At 48.4% G+C, this 20,685-nt stretch overlaps 1 protein-coding gene across 1 annotated transcript in view; it reads right to left on the minus strand.

The window, feature by feature from the left end:
* The window catches only part of CAPN6 (calpain 6), a 533,527-nt gene that overhangs the window by 168,465 nt on the left and 344,377 nt on the right, over positions 1-20,685 (minus strand). Inside the window, exon 6 of the mRNA XM_085608187.1 lies at positions 100-275. Within this exon, the coding sequence (XP_085464313.1) occupies positions 100-275 (176 nt within the window). The remainder of the gene's footprint in view (positions 1-99; positions 276-20,685) is intronic.

Consider the following 20,685-nt stretch of genomic DNA (forward strand, 5'->3'; position numbering starts at 1 on the left):
AATTTACAAAATATCATCAGTTACTAGAAATAAGCTTTAGGAACTCAATGCATGAGCAAAATCCATTGTAGAACAAGTTCATAATCAAATGTCCCTTACTCATCACTCCACGGACCGCTCCACTCCTTATTTCCCCAGGGGTTTCTCAATCTAATCATGAAGATTTTTTCAGATTTAGAACATAGGAGCGTTCGTCCAAGAGTCATCTTCCGAACTGCAGTCACAGAATATGCGTGGCCTTTGACCAACCCAAACTCAGTTTGAGTTTCGTGTCCCTTGATTGAAGAAGGTTACAAAATGTAAAAAAAGAAAAAAAAAACAAAAAGAGGAAAACAGAACAAGAGGGCATTAGGCAACAACACAAAACTACACGGGAATTACAGTCAGCCTGAAGGAGACATTTGTTAAAATAAATTGAGACATAACAGAGTAATAACCCTGTCTTGTTCTGGATGCGGATTGGGGCACATACATGTTAGTAGAAGAAACTGATATCTTCCATCAAACTGTAAATGACAGTGATCACACCCCGGAAGTGACGTCAATTCTGTGGACGGGACTTCTGGGGCCCTGGGGGCCCACCTCGGATGCAATGTCACATCTGTGTTACAGGACTGTGTGTGTCATGTGACCTGTGGGGTGGCTCCGTGGAGAAGGACATCACTTTAGTCAAGTGACCTGTGGGGTTGTCACGTGGGGTGTGACATCCTCTTAGTCAGCCGACCGTTCACATGACGGTAGTGATCGTCACAAGTGAATCCTGACCCAGAAGACCACATGACCTTGGTTGAGACATCATTTTAGTCAGTTACCCGATCACGTGGGCCTAAGCCTGGAATGCAACCCTCACAATTGTACAATGCCATAGGGGTACATCTTATTTGGTTTTATAGCAGCCCTATATGAGCAAGTGTGGAATAATGTTGTAGGCACCTGTAGGCAGAAAAACCGCCTAGTGCAACATACAGCACTGCAACACTATTAGGGTCCTGACAGGGTACATTGCAGCACCCTTCATTACAACGCTCCTGAGCAGGGGGTGCAACAAACCCGGGCATGTTCTGCTCACGGTACACCCTGTTATTATGTAGGGTCTCCATAGGTGAGGGTTTTTCCAGGCAGGAACAGGCTGGTGCCTAATATTTGTGTAACATATGCACACTTTGGGTGCCTCAGCTTGCTTGGGGCTGAGAGAGAAAGAGAGACAGAGTATGAGAGGGAGACAGAAAAAGCAAGAGAGCCTGGTCTTCTGGCTCAGGGTTCACTTGTAACATGACCGCCGTCACGTGACCAGTCGGCTGACTAAGGGGATGTCACACTCCATGTGACCACCCCACAGGTTACGGGACTAAGGTTCGATGGAACGTATCTGTTCCTCCTACTCATGTTGTACTTTCTCCATAAAACCAGGGAGGGCACAATTAACATGTATATTTTTAAAAAGTCAGATTTTTACACCTCTGTAGCAGTACTCAGACTACCATGAGTATTATTACAACATCACACTAGACACCCTGTATAAATAAGAATAGCATAAGTTTGCATTTGCACATCTTACAATTTTGTGTGCCCAGAGAAGTATTTCTCGCTTTGCGGAAACATTTTTCACAATGTGCCCTTCAAATAAAAGGCTTTTTCATTCACCCTCTCATCGTGAAAACTCAATTTGACTTTGTGTGTGTTCTTATGAGTATGTACAGCACCGGTTTTTCACACAGGCATAATATCTTCCTCATTACCTCCCTGATGCTTTTTTTATTTTTTTATTTCTGTTTATTTGCATTTTTACAATATATGCAACAACAACAAAGTGTGCAGTACACAGCTTTCCAACATGTGCCTTATTGTCCACACTTAATGACAAAATCTCCTCCCCACAGGAAGCCCCCCAGAATGTCCATCTGTACCACCTGTAAGAGGAACAAACAATAAAAAAGAAAAAGGCCTTATACGACTTCCTTAATAAGCATTACACCACAGCCTTAGATACATTGGTTGATGTTGTACGCATCCACCACCCACTCCTGATGCACAGTCCCAGTCCTATCACAGATCCATTGCATCGTCCGACTGCAACTAACTGACAAAGGGCTCCCATATGTCTCTAGGGCGCGATTGTGATGGTAACAATTCCCAGTATATTGCCAGCTGAGTTTTACAGTATGTCACACTCGCTGGCCATGCCTTTGTCATGGGAGATGCAACCGCCCCCCAGTGTACGGACACCTGTCTTTTTGCCAATAAGAAAAGTATTGCGGGCAGTTTGCGGAATTTTGGCTGCACCATGTCCATTACGCTCAAGAGCGCTATACCAGTCTCCCGTAGGAAATTCAGTCCCGTTATTGTATTTATGTGAGTGAATATCCTTATCCAATAATTTGCTGTTGGTCTGCACTGCCATGCCATGTGGAGGAAGGTGGCTTTGGAGGCCCCATATCTCCAACAGCTATCATCCCCACGGAGGCCCATCCTGTGTAGCTGTGTGGGTGTACGGTAGAGGCGATGAATGTATTTAAAATGGATCAACCGAAGATGGTAATTTGGCGTCAGTTGCTCCATTTGCCTACAACTAAGTTCCCACTGTTTGTCTGTGAGGCCCATTCCCAAGTCTGCCTCCCACGCCATACGAGAAGCCGGGACTATGATTGGATATGCGTTCTGAATGCCTCTGTAGATGCTGGAAACTACTTTCTTGCCTGAAGCCACTGTTATTATGTTTTCCAACACCTGCAGCGTTGGCGGGGGGTGAGGAATGTAGTGAAGTGTTTCTTGCACGAGGCCCTTATCTTGTAATAGGTTAACATGTCCAGCGCTGAGGGTGGGGCAGGATCACCCATTTGTTGCATTGTAAGGAAGGTGTCAGCAGGAAAGAGATCGCCTCCCTTGCGTATGTTATGTGTGGACAGGCATTGATATGTGACAGTTTCCAGGAGCGGGGGGAGGAGTGGGTTGTTAGGGAGTGGCATAGATGGGGCATATAGCATGGTCAGCTGAGCCTGCTTACGAAGGCCCTCCCACGCCCATCTTAGAGCTTGTACGGTGTCAATTTCCTTGCGGGGACGTTTATATGTGGGGAATAATGCTGTGGACAATGGGAGGGGTGCAACTCTGTCAATTTCTATAGCGACATGTGGCTGGAAAGGGGTGGGTTGCGTCCAGAAGTGCAAGAACTGCGCCTGGGCGCTCAGCGCATATAGTGCAAAGTCCAGTGCCGCCATGCCTCCCTGTGATTGCGGGAGCGTAAGTACCTCCGTGGAAACCCTGGGTTGTTTCCCCGCCCACACCATCTCAATCATGAGCGATCGAAGTCTATTAAAAAACTGTTTTGTGAGTGGTAAGGGAATATTTACGAAGAGGTAGAGGAGTTTAGGTAATACGATCATCTTGGACACCGCAATCCTGCCTGCTAAGGACAGGGGAAGCATCTTCCAACGTTTAACCCTTTCCTCAATCCAGTCCACCACCCTGCCATAGTTTTCGGTCCACAATTCCTTGAGGTTATTGCTGAACCAAATGCCCAGATAACAAACTGGGCCAGTTGCCCAGACCAGTGGATACTCAGGAAAAAAATTTCAGGTGCCTGATGTAAGCGGTAGAATCATCGATTTCCCCCAATTTGTGTACCCCCGATAGATCGCTTTATCTCACAATTTCCCATGTCATGGGGGATACGTTTTCTTCAGGATTAACCATATATAAAGTTATATCATCCACATACATCGATCAGTGAGTGCCCTTGTTGTGTTGCCGATCCCCCTGTTTGCGTGGTGTTGACACAGGCGGGCTGCCAATGGCTCCATGGCGATTGCAAATAGTGGCGATAGCAGACATCCCTGTCTAGTTCCGCGTGTGATTTATATGGGCACCGAGATCAACCCATTCGCCTGGATCTGTGCAGTCGGCTTAGTGTATAAAAGTTGTATCTGCCGGATAAAGAGGGGGCTCATGCCCAGGCGACCAAGCAGTGTGAACAAGAACCCCCATTCTAGGGAGTCGAACGCCTTTGTGGCGTCAAGGAGGGCCGCTATTGGAGGAACATGAGGGGCAAGATAGTGTAATATTCCAAATAGGTTTCTCAGATTATGGGAAGTAGACCTGCCCGGTACGAATCCTGCTTGGTCCGGTCGCACTATTAATGGCATTAATGGTTGGAGTCGATTTGCCAGTAGCTTGGCAAAGATCTTGGCGTCTATATTTATCAATTACAGGGGTCTATATGAATTGCAATATTGAGGGTCCTTATCCGGTTTTACTAGAGTAATAATAATGACCTCGCACATCGTAGCCGGGAGGATGCCGTCCTGTAGTGCCTCCTGGTGCACTGCCAGGAGGTAGGGGGCTAGCAGCTCTGAGAATTTGGCTGTGAAACCCTCCGCACCTGGCGCCTTGTCTGCTGGTAATGCCCTGATCGCCTGCCGTATGTCTTCCACCGTAAAGGGGAAGCCAAGGTATTCCCTATGCCGTCTACCGAACAACAGCAGCTCTATAGTGTCAAAGTATTCTGTAAGGACTGAATCTGAAGGGGTCGTCTGTGAGGTGTACAGTTGAGCATAGAAATCGCGCATAGTTCCAAGAATGTCTGTCGGGGAGTGTACTAGTTCGTCCGCTGGGGTGTGCAGTGCTGTGATGTATGTAGAGCTTCTAGGCCGACGCAAAAGATTCGCAAGCGTTTTACAGGGCTTGTCACCTTCCCCGTATCTCCGTGCGGTCGTGTGCTTGTGTAAGAATTTAACCTCCCTGTCAGCTTCTTCTTCGTATTGTGTGAGTTTGCTGTGGATCTGGCTCATGAGTGTGGCAGTGGGTGTTTGGCCATACTATGTTTCTAAGTTGTGTAGCTCCGTCTCTAGCCCGCTCAGGCTGCCTCGGATATCCCTAAGTATGCCTAATTGCCCCGCTATGCAATGTCCACGGATGACCACCTTGAACGCCTCCCACAGCACCCCGACGGAGTCGACGGTGCCATTGTTCAGAGCGAAGTAGTCCTTTATCTTTGTGCGTAGCTCCTCCCTGAATGCTATATCTAGAAGCGCATGCGGTGGTAGCGCCACGTGAAGGGCTGTATGTAGGGTTTGGGCACCGCCAGTGTCAGTGCTACCGGCGAGTGATCAGATAGGGTGCGGCCGTGATGTTCTGTGTCCCTGACCCATGAGTGAAGGTCATGCGTGGTGAGCCAAAAGTCTAGCCGTGACCAGGCTTTGTGGTGTTGTGTAATGCACGTACCTTCCCGTGTTCCAGGATGCATCACACACCAGGAGTCAACTAAGCCATAATCGGCCATTAACCCCTTAAAAATCAATGCAGCCTGTGGGTGGTGGGTACGTGATGCGCCTTCCCTGTCCTGTTCAAACGATAATACTGTGTAAAGACCCCCCACACAGGATCGCCGCATCTCCCAGCGATTGCATTTGGTGCCACACATGTTGGTAGAAGGTGGGGTCATCGATATTCGGGCCATAGCGGTTTGCAATCAGTACAGTTCTGTGATACAGTGACCCCAGTAGCAATAGATACCTACCCTCTGGGTCACTGATTACTTTGAGCGTCTGCCATGGAATTCCCCTGCGGCTCAATATAGCCACCCCCCTGGAATAGTTGGAGTAGCACGAGTTGTGTACTACACACCATCTGGTGGATTTTAGTCTGTTCCTCAAGTGGGTCTCTTGCAACAGGCAGATGTCTACCATGTGTCTTGCCAAATAGGACTGTACCAGCAGTGTTTTTCTGTGGTCATTTAGACCTCTGATGTTCCAAGTAAGGCATGTCAGCTTAGACATTCCAGTCTGTCTCTAAGGGGAGTATCACAACGGAGAATTCTAAAATGCGGGGCAAGGGTGTCCAGATGGCCTCTATGCGTCCCTTCGTTCGCGAAAGGCAAGGCTCCGAGTGGGAGAGTGTGTGCCAACAGTGAAGACTATGCAGAAAAGGGCACGCTAACAAGTGTGACCGTCGAGGACATGATATGCACTGCAACAAACATACAGCAATTAAAACAACAATCCCCCCGTCCGCTCTCCTCCCACACCAACCCCCCAATCAGGTTGTGTATACCCTGTGCATCCCATAGTGAACAGAAGCCCCAAGCATGTAGGGCTTAACGGGAATCATCCCAAGGGGGCAAGAAGTCGCCGGCGTACTGCTCTGTCATGATGACAACAGGGTGGCCGGGTAGAATTATACATCACCCAGAGGGATATGTAAGACAGTTGGCGTGAAGAACAACCTGTTAAACAGCTCACAGTGTGCCCTGGCTAGCTGCCCTGGGAAGTGCCACAATAGGTGAGTCATTGTCACTTAGCTGACTGTCCGGTGATGCCGCTGCTGCAGAGTCTTTCAGCTGTTGTTTTCTTGCTGCCAGTTTTGCGAATTTCAGGGCGGCGCTGGCCTCCATGAAGAACATAGGTTTACCCGCCGTCTGTACCTTCAATTTTGCCGGATAAAGCATGACATATTTAGTGCTCTATTTTTGAAGTAGCTTTTTGGCGGGAATGAATTTGTGGCGGGCAGCTTGGACCGCCTGTGTAAAATCCGGATAGAAGGCGATGTTGTTTCCCTGGTGTTGAATCTCCCCTTGTTCGCGGGCAAGCCTGAGCACAGCGTCCCTGTCCCTGTAGTTCAGTAGACGTATCAGTATGGGTCTCGGCTGTGCCCCAGGAGGAGGCCTGGGTCCCAGCGTACGATGTGCTCTCTCCACTAGGAACATTTCAGACAGACCAGAGCCAAACAGTTCTTTCAGTAGCTGTTCTATGTATTGTTCCATGTTGGCAATGTTTGTTGATTCTGGAATTCCAGTGATTTGTATGTTATTCCTTCGTGAGCGCGCTTCTAGGTCTTCGTTACGTGTTTTAATCACTTCCAGCACCTTGTCCATACGGAGCAGTTGTTCGTGCGTCTCCACCTGACTGTCATCGGAGTCAGATACTCTAGTCTCTAGTGCATCAATGCGTGATTCTTGCTTTTCCACCCTTTGAGAGACATGGTCCATACGCAGTGCTAGGGAGTCTAGTTTAGAGTCTATATCGCGCAGGCTGGTCTTGACCTCTTGCAACATCGTTCTGATGTCCTCCTCCTGGTCTGGGTCAAGTTGCGTCTCCGGAACCACCGTGAGCGGCGTAGATCCCATTTCTTGCAGTCGTGTGGCGTGCTTTTCAAATGAGATCTTGGCTTGTTTGTTGTCGGGCTTGCCCATTGTGAGGACGCAGGAAGTGCTTGCCTATTAAGATAGGGTTCTATGTGTAACGCCCTGAACGTCTCAGGATCGTTTAACAGACACGATAATGAGGACGCAACCACTTGTGAAGGGTTAGTTATTTTAATGAAGGCAAAAACAATACAAAGACTAAACAAAAGTTATAGTCACTGGAATCCTCCAGGCTAAGTACGTTACCAGCCCACAGCACGGATGGTCCTAACCGTCCTCTGCATATACGCCGATCCCGGCGTATGCCAACAGAGGGCAGAAATGAAATGGCCGAAAATGCCAATCGGTAGGCTGTGAGGGGCACGAGGAGTGTTGGGGAGAATTGAGGAGTCAGGGAAACACCCAGCCGGGGTCTCTACCTGAAGGGAGCAGCCGCTCAACCTCTTCCTCAGACTGCACCGGGACGCGGAGTCACCTCCTGGTGATGCGTCACCGATACCCCAATCCAAAGCAAGAAGACTGAACCGAGAGCAGCCGCTCGATCGATCCTGTGGACTTCCGAGTCTGTAACGGGCAAACACCTCCTGGTGTGCGTTACAGCTGGCAGTCCCTGTATCTCTGGTCGGGCTGGGAGATACGACTCCAACCAGCAAAATCGCCACTGCACTTTGACTCAGCCGAGTCAAAAAAGCGAAGCTCAATGGTTGACCGGTAGAGCTTCCGGGTCCTTCACAGGTGACGATGGGGCAAGACACGGCCCAGGGAGTAACGACTCGACCTACCTCCGTTCTTGCCTTACTGGAGCACCACTCCGGAACACTGCTCTTCACTAAGCAGGTACGTCGGTGTAAACACAATATCCGACAGCGTTGTACCTCCCGGTTCCTCCCTTTATAGGGCGTGTTGTCCTTGAGTTATGTAACAGCTCTCCTGTTTACATAAGGGCGTGTTTTCCTTGAGTTATGTAACAGCTCTCCTGTTTACATAAGGGCGTGTTTTCCTTGAGTTATGTAACAGCTCTCCTGTTTACATAAGGGCGTGTTTTCCTTGAGTTATGTAACAGCTCTCCTGTTTACATAACCTCTCAACCGCTAAGCATCCTGGGAGATGTAGTCCGTTTTCGCTGGTTACCGTTTTCCTCCCCTCGCATGACAGGAATTCTTGACAGTACATCCTCCCTCTCAGCGGCTCCCTACGGGTCCAGCGCTGGCAGGAAAACGCCGATGGAACAAGGAGACCAAGCGCGGAGCATGAACCCCTTCAGCCGGTTCCCATGACTGCTCCTCCGGGCCATAGCCTTTCCACGCAACCAGGTACCACAGCTTCCCCCTGAGCCATTTGGACGCCCGTATGCCCGACACTTCATACACCACCTCCGACTCTACGCATACCGGCCTAGGTGTCCCAGACGGCTTGGAGGGTGCTGGTTTGAGCAGTGATACATGAAAGACACGGTGTATCCGCAATGACTGGGGCAAGCACACCTTCACGTTCACGGGACCCATACACTCGGTAATTCGATAGGGGCCCATGTACTTGGGATGGAACACACTGTTCTTTCGAAACCTCATGTTTCTTGTGGATATCCAGACGTAGTCTCCAGTGCGGTACAGTGGCCCGGGCCTTCTCTTCCTGTCTGCCGCAGCCTTGTATCTTCTCTTGGCCTCTAACAGGACAGCCCTTGAGCGCATCAACGTGTCTTTTATGTGTGCCACCCTGTCCGCTGTGGCGGGAATCCTGTCCTCTCTGAACGGATGTAGAAATGGCAAGAACCTGGGATGTTGGCCATAGTTGCTATAGAACGGAGATGACTGTGTGGAGCTGTGAGTGGCGTTGTTATAGGCTATCTCTGCAACCCATAGCAAGTCGACCCATTCTTCCCTGCCCTGGTCCACAAAACATCGCAGATACTGTTTGAGCGTTTGGTTCAGGCGCTCGGTTTGGCCGTCCGTTTGAGGGTGGTAGCTGGTGGACAGGGCGGTCTTAACATGCAGCGCAGTGCACCAAGTCTTCCAGAATTGCGCAGTAAACTGCGACCCCCGGTCCGACACGGTCACCCCAGGTAATCCATGCAGTCGTACCACATTCTTTAGGAGTAGTGACGCCAATTCCCCGGCCGTAGGGACTCTCTTGCAGGGGATGAAGTGCCCCATTTTCGTCAAGTAATCCACCACCACCAGTATTGCCGTCATCCCCTGGTCTACCGGTAGGCCCACCACGAAGTCCAGTGATATGCTATCCCATGGTCTATCCGGGGTCGGAAGTGGATGTAAGAGCCCTTGGGTTCGGCCATGGTCGGCCTTCATGGTAGCACACGTAGGACACTCCTGTCCCCACCTCCTGACATCCACTCTCATGGTTGGCCACCAGAAATGCCTCCCCATGCTAGCCACCGTTTTTTCAAAGCCCAAATGACCTGCGCATGGAGAGTCATGGCACCAGATGAAGGCTTGTTTCCTTAGCCTAGGCGTGGGTATCAATAGGCACCTGCCCTTCAGGGGTATCCCGTCCTTCAGCTGCCATTCTTTGTGACTGAGGAGCCACCTCCGCCATGCGAATGACCTGATCCCTCTCTTTATTCCCCTCAGGAAAGTATCCGGTTGGATAACCCCCAATACCATCCTCGGGGAAATGATGGAACGCTCGGTCGCAGGCAATGGTTCCTTAACTGCAGATTGACGGGACAGGGCGTCCGCCTTCCGGTTTTCCGTCCCCGGCCGATATGTGATGCGGAAGTTGAACCCCGCAAAGAAGATCATCCACCGCAGCTGCCTGGGAGAAAGGTGTCTTGTGGCCGTCATGAACTGTAGGTTCCGATGGTCCGTGTACACCGATACCACATGTCTTGCCCCCATCAACCAATGCCTCCATTCGGTGAAGGCGTCCTTGATTGCGAGAAGCTCCTTCTCCGCAATATGGTAGTTGCGTTCGGCGTCATTGAGTTTGCGGGACATGTACGCAACGGGATGAAGCACCCCTGTGTCGTGGTTGCGTTGGGACAAGATAGCCCCCAGCGCCACATCCGATGCGTCCGCTTCCACCACGTAGGGGAGATCCGGATCGGGGTGAGCCAACACCGGCGCCTTACCAAAGGCGCTTTTCAGGGCCTCAAAGGCTTTGTTCGCTTCAGGGGACCAGACAAACTCCTTGGACTTCCTCAGTAGCTGTGTGATTGGGGCCACCAATCCTGAAAATCCATCTATAAACCGCCTGTAAAAGTTGGCGAAGCCAATGAAACTTTGGACGTCCTTCACGCTTTGGGGCACCGGCCATTCTTTCACCGCCTTGATCTTTCGTTCTGCCATCTCCTGTCCCTCTGGACTCAGCATCACTCCGAGGAATTCCACGGATGTGACGTGGAAGTCACACTTGCTGAGTTTACAAAACAGCATGTTTTCCCTCAGCTTTTGGAGCACAGCTTTGACGTGGTGTACGTGCTCCTCCACACTGGACGAATAGACGAGGATGTCGTCGATATATACGACCACGTAGATATCCAACTCCTCTCTGAATACCTCATTCAAAAAGTACTGAAAGGCTGCCGGGGCGTTGCACAGACCGAACGGCATGACGAGGTACTCAAAAAGGCCGAACCTGGTCTTAAAGGCGGTCTTCCACTCGTCTCCGTCCCTCATGCGCACCAGATGGTATGCCCCTTTCAAATCCAACTTGGTGTAGATACGAGCTTTCTTGACCTGTTCCAGAAGTACACTGATGAGAGGCAAGGGGTACCGATTTTTTATGGTTATCGCATTCAATGCCCTAAAGTCCACACAGGCTCTCAGCTCCCCATTAGCCTTCGGGATGAAGAAGAGTGGCGAGGCGGCCGGAGACTTGGACGGGCGGATGAATCCTAGCTTGAGGAGTTTATCCAGGTACCCCCGGAGATGCACGTTTTCCGGCTCCGTCAGGGCATACAGCCTGCCGCTGGGAACGCTGGCCCCTGGCACCAGGTCGATCTGGCAGTCAAACTGTCTATGTGGTGGTAGCACTTCCGCCTTCACCTCATCAAATACATCCTCAAAACTGTGATAAGCCTGGGGGAGAGCCACATCTTTTTCTGCCGCTGTAGCCACCGTCTGACTCCCGCACTCATCTGCGTCAAGGGATTCCGTTCTTATTCCACAATGCAGGATACAATACGGTGACGTCATTTCGATGCGATGTGTTGGCCAATCCACAGAGGGGTTGTGTTTCTGTAGCCACGGCAATCCCAATATGACGCCATATTGGGGCGCTCGGATGATGTTAAAATCGATTTGTTCCAAATGGTTCCTCCCATATCTCATCGGAAGGACCCCCGTGTGCTGCCCGATGGGCCCCGTCACCAATCGCCTTCCGTCTACAGCATAGACGTCTTCGGGTACAGCTTTGGGAAGAAGCACTAGCCCTAGCCTGCATGCCTCGTTGTGGTCCATAAATATGCCAGTGGCCCCTGAATCCACCATGGCCACAACGGGTATCCACTGGTCATGCACTCCCACGTGCACCGTGAGAAACAGGTGTCGTTGTCCCTTAGTGACCGAGTTGGAAAGTGAAGGGATGGATGAGTGACTCCGAGATGCCCCTTCTTTGGTCTGGGAGTCCTCTAGTTTTCCGCCGGTACGTCCACCACGGCTGTTACCGACCGGTTGGCCCGATAACGAGACGTCTTCGGTTTGGCAGGGCATTCACGTACGTAGTGGCCTTTTTTGCCACAATATAGGCACAATCCTTGTTTACGGCGTAACTCTTTCTCCGTGGCTGTGAGGCTCGCTCGTATTGCGCCGATGTCCATGGGTTCTCCCTTGGATGCGGTGGAAGTTTCAGGACTTCCCACCGTCACATAGGATGGAAGGGTTTTTCCTTTTCTCCCATGATCCCCCTTTCTTTCACTTAGCCTATGTTCCAGCCGTAATACCAGGTTGATAAGGCCCTCACATGTCTTGGGTTGAGGGTCAATATGAGCCACGGCGTCCTTGAGCTCATCGCACAGCCCGTGATGGAAGAGCGCCGTCTGTTTAGCAACAGGCCACTTGGTTTCCGCAACCAGCCTTCGGAATGCGTTGAGATACTGCACCAGGTCGTTGGATCCCTGTCTCAACTCAAGCATTTCACGGTCCGCCGTGTACGAGTCAGCCCTTCTGTCGAATACCTTCAGGAATTCCTCGCGAAAAGCACCCCAATCACATAAGATGGGGTCGTCCCTGCTCACCAGAGGTACGGCCCATTGTGCCGCGTTTCCAGCCAAATAGGAAATAAGGAAAGCCACACGAGCCTGACTCGTGGGGAACGCCCTTGGTTTGCACGATAAATGTAGCGCCACTTGTGTGAGGAATACCTGTACTGTGTTAGGATCCCCACTGTACCTCTCTGGTGTTGCCAAGGGGACGGCTACCGGCATTTCCACTACTACCGCAGGGGTCTGGTTCGTGAGGGAGGTGCTGGGCGTGAGCGGGTCCACTTGGATAGCATCCAGTCTGGCTTTTACATCGGCTGTTTCTTGCCTGGAGGCAGCCACTTCAAGTTGCACGGTCGCTAAAGCAGCCAGCACATCATCAAGTGTTGCCATGTCTGTTATCGACCGGGAGACAGTTAGTGTTATTAAGGTCGGATATTTTGTAACGCCCTGAACGTCTCAGGATCGTTTAACAGACACGATAATGAGGACGCAACCACTTGTGAAGGGTTAGTTATTTTAATGAAGGCAAAAACAATACAAAGACTAACCAAAAGTTATAGTCACTGGAATCCTCCAGGCTAAGTACGTTACCAGCCCACAGCACGGATGGTCCTAACCGTCCTCTGCATATACGCCGATCCCGGCGTATGCCAACAGAGGGCAGAAATGAAATGGCCGAAAATGCCAATCGGTAGGCTGTGAGGGGCACGAGGAGTGTTGGGGAGAATTGAGGAGTCAGGGAAACACCCAGCCGGGGTCTCTACCTGAAGGGAGCAGCCGCTCAACCTCTTCCTCAGACTGCACCGGGACGCGGAGTCACCTCCTGGTGATGCGTCACCGATACCCCAATCCAAAGCAAGAAGACTGAACCGAGAGCAGCCGCTCGATCGATCCTGTGGACTTCCGAGTCTGTAACGGGCAAACACCTCCTGGTGTGCGTTACAGCTGGCAGTCCCTGTATCTCTGGTCGGGCTGGGAGTTACGACTCCAACCAGCAAAAGCGCCACTGCACTTTGACTCAGCCGAGTCAAAAAAGCGAAGCTCAATGGTTGACCGGTAGAGCTTCCGGGTCCTTCACAGGTGACGATGGGGCAAGACACGGCCCAGGGAGTAACGACTCGACCTACCTCCGTTCTTGCCTTACTGGAGCACCACTCCGGAACACTGCTCTTCACTAAGCAGGTACGTCGGTGTAAACACAATATCCGACAGCGTTGTACCTCCCGGTTCCTCCCTTTATAGGGCGTGTTGTCCTTGAGTTATGTAACAGCTCTCCTGTTTACATAAGGGCGTGTTTTCCTTGAGTTATGTAACAGCTCTCCTGTTTACATAAGGGCGTGTTTTCCTTGATTTATGTAACAGCTCTCCTGTTTACATAAGGGCGTGTTTTCCTTGAGTTATGTAACAGCTCTCCTGTTTACATAAGGGCGTGTTTTCCTTGAGTTATGTAACAGCTCTCCTGTTTACATAAGGGCGTGTTTTCCTTGAGTTATGTAACAGCTCTCCTGTTTACATAACCTCTCAACCGCTAAGCATCCTGGGAGATGTAGTCCGTTTTCGCTGGTTACCGTTTTCCTCCCCTCGCATGACAGGAATTCTTGACACTATGGTTGGTGTGCCAGCGGTATGAGGCGATTTGGATATCCTATGTCAGAATGTCTGAACTACGTCAAGGCTCTCTTCCGAATGCCCATGCACAGTGCACCAAGGACCCAACGTGCCCCCCCGCTGAGCGACAGCGCCGCCGCAGTGTGTTACACCGGGAACTGACTGGTTAGTAGGCCCGTTATGTCAGCAATGCAACCTCCAAGCCCGTATTTGGTACGCAAGCTATGCAGGGTGGGGTGGAGAACCCCCGTGCAGATTCCTTAGCTGGGGTGATACGTTTGCCACAATGAGTCAGTAAAGCCTTTGCCTGGTTGTCAGGCAAGCTGCTGTGTGTACGCCGGAGGGTGCTCGCTGAGGAAGGGTACTTTTGGCAGTCAGGTCAACCAGATTGTGCACAGTACAACACCTTTATTGCCTCGTATGGGTTGACATGTGATACCCTGTTAGGAGTTAATGCAGTCCAGATTGACAGTGGATCACGCCACAGTCCGTTGCAGGATTCCTCCCCCCAGGTCAAGCTTATGACGTGCCGGGCCGCACCTCGTCTTACCCGCTAATAGATACTACCGCTGCTTATTCACAGTGCGGGGCCCCGTACCTGCGCACCGGTGACTCACTGTTAGGCCCCAGACCGCCCGTGTTTGTTCCTTGCTCCGATCACCGCAAGAGTCACGGATCGTGCGCCCCTCCCCCCGGCGTCCTTATTCAGTCCCGCTAGTCCTCACCGATATATGCAGGGCTTCCGGGCACTTCCGTTGACGTCAGTCTCCATCTGGGGCGCAGCTAAACTCCTCTCCGATGACGCCACACAATCCCACACCGCCAGGCTCTCTATCGCTTGCAGATTGCAGGCGGATCTCCCAGCACGACAGACCTGGCACACAGCAGCATGTCGCGGCCATGACGAGCCTCCGGCAGCGACCCAGCATATCCACCCAGCCACGTCTGTCCTCCAGCCCAGTCCTCAGGACCACGAGGCTACACCGCACGGAGTGCCGCCACCTTCAGCTTCGCCACAGGTAACAATCTGCTCCAGTCCGGCAGTTCAATCCCACCGATAGAACGCGTGGATGGGTGGTGATTACACGGATAACTGACGGATTGTGCACCCGGCCGGCAGAGCCACCTCAGCAAGCGGCCATCTTGCTGCTCGGCCACGCCCATTACCTCCCTGATGCTTAAGGACAAATTACTCAAAATAGACATTGGTCAATAAATTGTGACACAATCTTTGGAAAACCTAGTTTTAAAAAGATCTGTAAAAATTATTCAGAAGTACAGGTGTGACAGACGCACTACTTTTAAATGTTACTTAGGTACCACAAGGCTTGGTAATGTAACTGTGTTCAACCATAAATACAACTTGTTCTCTACATATGGATTAAGCATCTGATTCACAAACCTTTATGTGCATCCAAGTTGAACAAAGAAGCACAAAGCACATCATTCAGCAATCTCAGAATAAAGAATGGTGGAACTTAACCCTCACAAATAGTATTTGCTCAACATGAAATTCCATATTCATGTGCAATGCAATTTACTACTTGGGATGGGTTTCTGGGTTGATCAACCAGCTAAAGGTGGTGAACACAAATATACCATCAAAAGTGTGGCAGGTAATTTCCTACTCAAAATACACTCACAGCTTCACTACAGGCAACAGCCTGTCACCAGCTCTCATTTCCACACAAAATCAAGATATATCTCTCAGAAACTGAATTTAGAACTACTGCTCAAGCAATCACCCTCTTTCAAATCTTCCTACTGAAAAACATCCAACCCATGGCTGACCACCAGACTAATCAACGCAGTAAGAATGTACAACCTGATCGCGGTCATGATTCAAGAAGTCTACTCGTTCTTGGATCCTGCCTGCACCCCCTTTTGCACCATTTCGAAGTGAGTCATAGCTGAGCTCTACTTGCCCCTGTTGCCCTCATGCATCTCCTGTTGCATCACTTTGAAGTCAGTTACATCTATATTCTACTCGCTCTTGTTCCCCTCATACATACTTATTTATGCCATGTTGAAATTAGTTACATCTAAACTGTGCTCACTTTTGTTACCCTCATACATCTCTGCTCCATCATCTTGAAGTGTGTTACAGCAAGCATGTCAAGTTACCTGGCACACTCAAGATCCGGTATGGCAAGCTTAGAAAATGCACTCTCAACTGTACCGGCCTTGAGAGCGAGAAGTGCAACGCAGTCACCAGAGTACAAGCCTTCCTTTGCTACGCACCGAGGATGTGGAACAGCCTCTGAAGATCCTTCCTCTGACCCACGAAGGAACTCTAAACCCAAAGACTCAAATTGTTGTGTGTACAAATGTAAAACTGCTACATGTCCATTTCGTTGAAATAGTTACAGATGTGATTAGTACTGAGACTTCGCCACTGTTGCAGATTCCCAGGAATATACCAGGACTTCTTTGTGTATTTTAAAAAGTATGAAATGTACTTCAAATTTAGGCATATGCACGCTGTAGTAAATGTCTGTGTTTTTTTTTTTTAAAGTTTTGTAGATTGGGTCAAAGGTGCACAGTTATAAGGCATTTAGGGTACTCACTACAACGTTTGGCAGTGGTCAATGGCCGTCCTTTGTTTTCCAAGAGTTTTATTGCGTGTTTGTGTTGGGCACTTTTTTTTTTAATACAGAAGACTGCTACGCTATTCACTCACCAAACTCCAAACATTGTTTATTTATTGAACAGTTGGGGTTTAAAATATGTATAGTGTAAAGGAAAAAATAGGTTTAATTGTGTAAGAAAGGTATAGCCTTTGAGATAGAAGCAGATGTCTCGACAGTTTTTTTTCCCAAAAAATTAAAACATATTATACAAACATAGAAGAGCCTTGGTCCTTAGCCTTTAACTATTGTTCATTTACATTTTCATTAACATTTAGTCATCCACCACCACGGCATAAAGAATGGGGTACTGGATAAATCAACTTCATCCATTGTCTCCAGGGCTGGACTGAGAACCAAAAGCAGCCAATTCAAAATGTTCCATCCAGCCCCAGTCACCTCTTCCCCACTTTCTCGCTTTCCATCCATCCATTTGGTCTCTCTTCTTCTGTCTGCTCTATTTTCTCCCTCTCTCTCCCCAACCTCTTGTTTTTCCTCCTCTCCCTCTCTTTGCTTGTGTTTCCCTTGTGCCTGCTGCAATAAAGTAACATAGGACCTAGCAGGGGCCTGGCCAATCAAAACATGGCCTCCATATGACAAATAAGGCTAGGCCAGCTCTGATTGGCTACCGCCACTTTGAGTGACCGTGCAAAGCTTTTCATTGTTCACATCCACCTTCACAGTTATTTTCTCTTCAGTGGCAAAGCTGGTTCAAAATGCACGTTTTATTCAATTGTTATCTTTAAATAACTGCCTTAACTTCTCTTCATTTAATGATTTTAATCAGCTTTTTAAAAATCGCTGTTATATAGTATATATGTGATATCCTAACAGTATATCTGCCTGCAATTTGAGTGGTTGGTTAGGCCTTCATTTAAATGCATGGCACAACCGAAAGGCTTGTTATTTAAAACAAGTGTTACGAGTAAAACATCCACCTGGGTGAATGCTTTTTAATTTCCAAATTGTGATTGTGGAAGCCTCGTTATGGATACAGCATGCTTTTTTTTGGGCATATGCTTGCAATAGAAAAAAAATAACCATTGCACCACTTTAACTAGAGTAGGCCTATTGGCTTCGACAATGCTTGTTCAAATTTGGTTGACCTACCAGTAAAAGATTAGTGAAATTCAACTTGTATTATCATTTGCATTGATCAAATACCTAGAAACTATTCAAAAGCAGAACACTTCAACAATCTTCACCGCCACACCTCTAAATAGAGAAGCAGCCTGGCACAGCATGCCCCTGAGATGGAATGTTGGCAGTGCCCCAGGGCACTTCAGCTTACACAGCTGACAACAAATCGTGCAAGCAATTACAGAAGAAAAGTTATACACGGAAATTTACCAGGAGCCTAACAGAACCAGGCTTCGCCCTCCCATTGCTCTTTTCCGGACTCTAAATGTCTCAATATTTCCTTGAAATCAAAATAAAGGGTGCATTTATTAGCATACCATTTAAAAGAGTTTGTGAGGGGAGATTACACGAAAAATAAAGGCAAACTTTAACTCATTTGAAAATATATGAAAATACTGTGAAGTATTATTTCAAGCAGCAGTTCACTTGCACAAGTTTGGCGATGCAGGCTCGTGAGCGCCCGCTGCTGGGATCTGTGTTAGACCTGCACGCAACCAGTTCTAACCCTTCATCCTTCTGAGGTCAACTCACCCACGCCTAGAAGGCCCTCCACAACTCCAGGCCCACCTACATCAAACACCGCCTGACGTTAAATCAATCCACCAGAGAACTCTGCTCCGCCTCCCTTGCCCACAACCCCGCCTGAACCGCTGCGGAGGTCTCTCCTTCTCCTACCTCGCCTCCAAGTCCTAGAACGGCCTCCCCCTCTACCTGCGCAACTGCTCTTCACATGAAGATTTCAGGAAGAAGCTCAAGACATGGCTCTTCGACCAATGACATTAGGACCTAGCGCCTGGAGACCCCCCGGGTGACAAGCTGCTCTATACAAGAACCCTTTGATTGACTGATATTAAAACCAGTACCAGTCCATATCTAAACATATCCTCTCACTGAGGAGTCTATCTGTCCTGTTGAAATGGTGTCTTGAACTGGCTGCCTAATGCTTGCCCAGTCTTCAAAGGAGAGATTTCTCAAACAAGGGTCCAATTGACAAAAGTTTGTGCTTACGGGTGCAAACAATTTAGTTAAAATTGTAAATATCAAATTGTGATTCAAGTCAAGTCAAGAATAACTTTATTTTGGTTCCATAAACCATAAAAGTTTGACAAATAAAAACATTACAGATTAAGAAATGTGTAACACCTTTGTAAAACATCACCAGAAATAGAATAAGAAAAAGAATTCATAGAATTCTGTGGTTTAAAATTTCAATACATTAAGTAAAAATGTTTAGGACAACATAGTATTACACAGATCGTAAAAAAAGAAAATTCCAGCAGTGTAAATATGGACAATGAGTAATTCCAACAATCTTTTTCAGTCTCTAAAGCTCGTAATGCTTTCTGATAGCCATGGTAACTTTAATATAATTGGATACCGCAGTGCAAATGACAGGAGTGGCCAAAGTAGGCTGAAAGTTAAAACAATCAATATATGTACAGGGGCGGATATCCCTTAAAAGTGGCTCTAAAAAAAACCATTGTACCTCTTTGTATAGGGGGCAGTATAAGATAAAGTGTATAGTGCCCTGGTTTGTTGAATTATCACATGGGCAAGGCATGAGCTTATCGGCCCATCCTTTTTGACGCAGGAATGCCACTAGAAAGTGCAAAGTGCATAAACGAAATCTGGTTCAACGAAATCTGATCTGTACATTGGTAGTAAAAGTTAGATAACATTGCTGTGCGCTAGGAGGCAAACATGAGAGGCCCATCTCCTCGTGTTGCAAGTAGTGCATAATGGCCCTTAGAGTGATGTGCCTCTATGATAATGGCTTTCGCATTCGTGGGGATACTTTCAGGGTTGTCATAAAAGTGCCCCAGTCCTATCTCTAGGAATTTGTCTCTGACAAATCGGAGCCATGGGATCGTTAAGGCATTGTCCAGATGAATACAATCTTCAATTACTTCCCTTGAGAACATTAATTCGTCAACCAGCCACAATTTTACCCAGAAGAGCAGAGGGGCGCTACCTATGCGGTCCTCTATGAAGTCTAACCCCAGTTCTTGATGACAAAAGTGTAGGGGCGCTATTCGAGGTCATCACTAACCTTTTTATAAATGTATTTTCCACGACTTGTAGTTTGAGTCTTTTGTAGTGACCCCATACCCCTGCCCCATAAGTTGCCACAGACAAACATTTAGCCTTGTAAATGGTAACCAGCTCTCTCAAAGGCTTGTGTCCCAGTTTGCATTGGAAGCGAAACAGCCCCTCCACGGCCCTACTTGTGTGTTGCACTCTTGCTGTTATAAGGGGTTCCCAATTCATCTGGTTATTGAATAGGTTCCCTAAGTAAGTGAAGTTGTTCATCTTATCAATTCTTTTGCCTCGTGCAACAGAATTTTTGTTTTTTGTCGATTTGGGGCCACACACCATGGTGTAAGATTTAATTTTAAGTCAAGCGACAACATAAAATCGGGAAAAGCAATACGCAATTTTTGGGGGCTATTTGCTGTCACTGCCATTAACACTGTGTCATCCGCATATGATAGTAGTGGGACAGAGTTACCACGAATTCGAGGAAAATCAAACTCCTTATCTAATAAAAAAGCCAGGAGGTCGTTTGTGTAGATTAAAAAGAGAAAGGGGGCTAAAATGCTCCCTTGCCGAACACCTTCTGTGGAGACAATCGGCTTGCTCCCCGTATCTTATAACAACTATGGTGTTAAGAGTGTAACCTGCGTAGGAGGCAAATTGTGATTCATAGATTTGGCTTTGGTGACATTTTCTGAACAGTGCTATTACAGGTACGACTGAGAAAACTTGCCAGTACGCCATCATTGGTCAATGTAAATTCAGAGTTAGAGGAGCCAATGTTAGTGTTCCTGCATAAACCATAGATAGGGCTTGAGAGGAGAGGGAGGATCCCCCAAATTCCTAACTTACAAACTTATTCCACAAAAAAGCTAATGTGAAAAATCTTTCGTGTGGGAACATATCCCCGAGAATAAACAAAAATCTATCACAGAAAAAATAGAAAATGTGTATTTTTAAGATTACCTGAAAAGTAA

Source organism: Triturus cristatus, chromosome 5_2 (assembly GCF_964204655.1).
Source record: "Triturus cristatus chromosome 5_2, aTriCri1.1, whole genome shotgun sequence".
Taxonomy (NCBI): domain Eukaryota; kingdom Metazoa; phylum Chordata; class Amphibia; order Caudata; family Salamandridae; genus Triturus; species Triturus cristatus.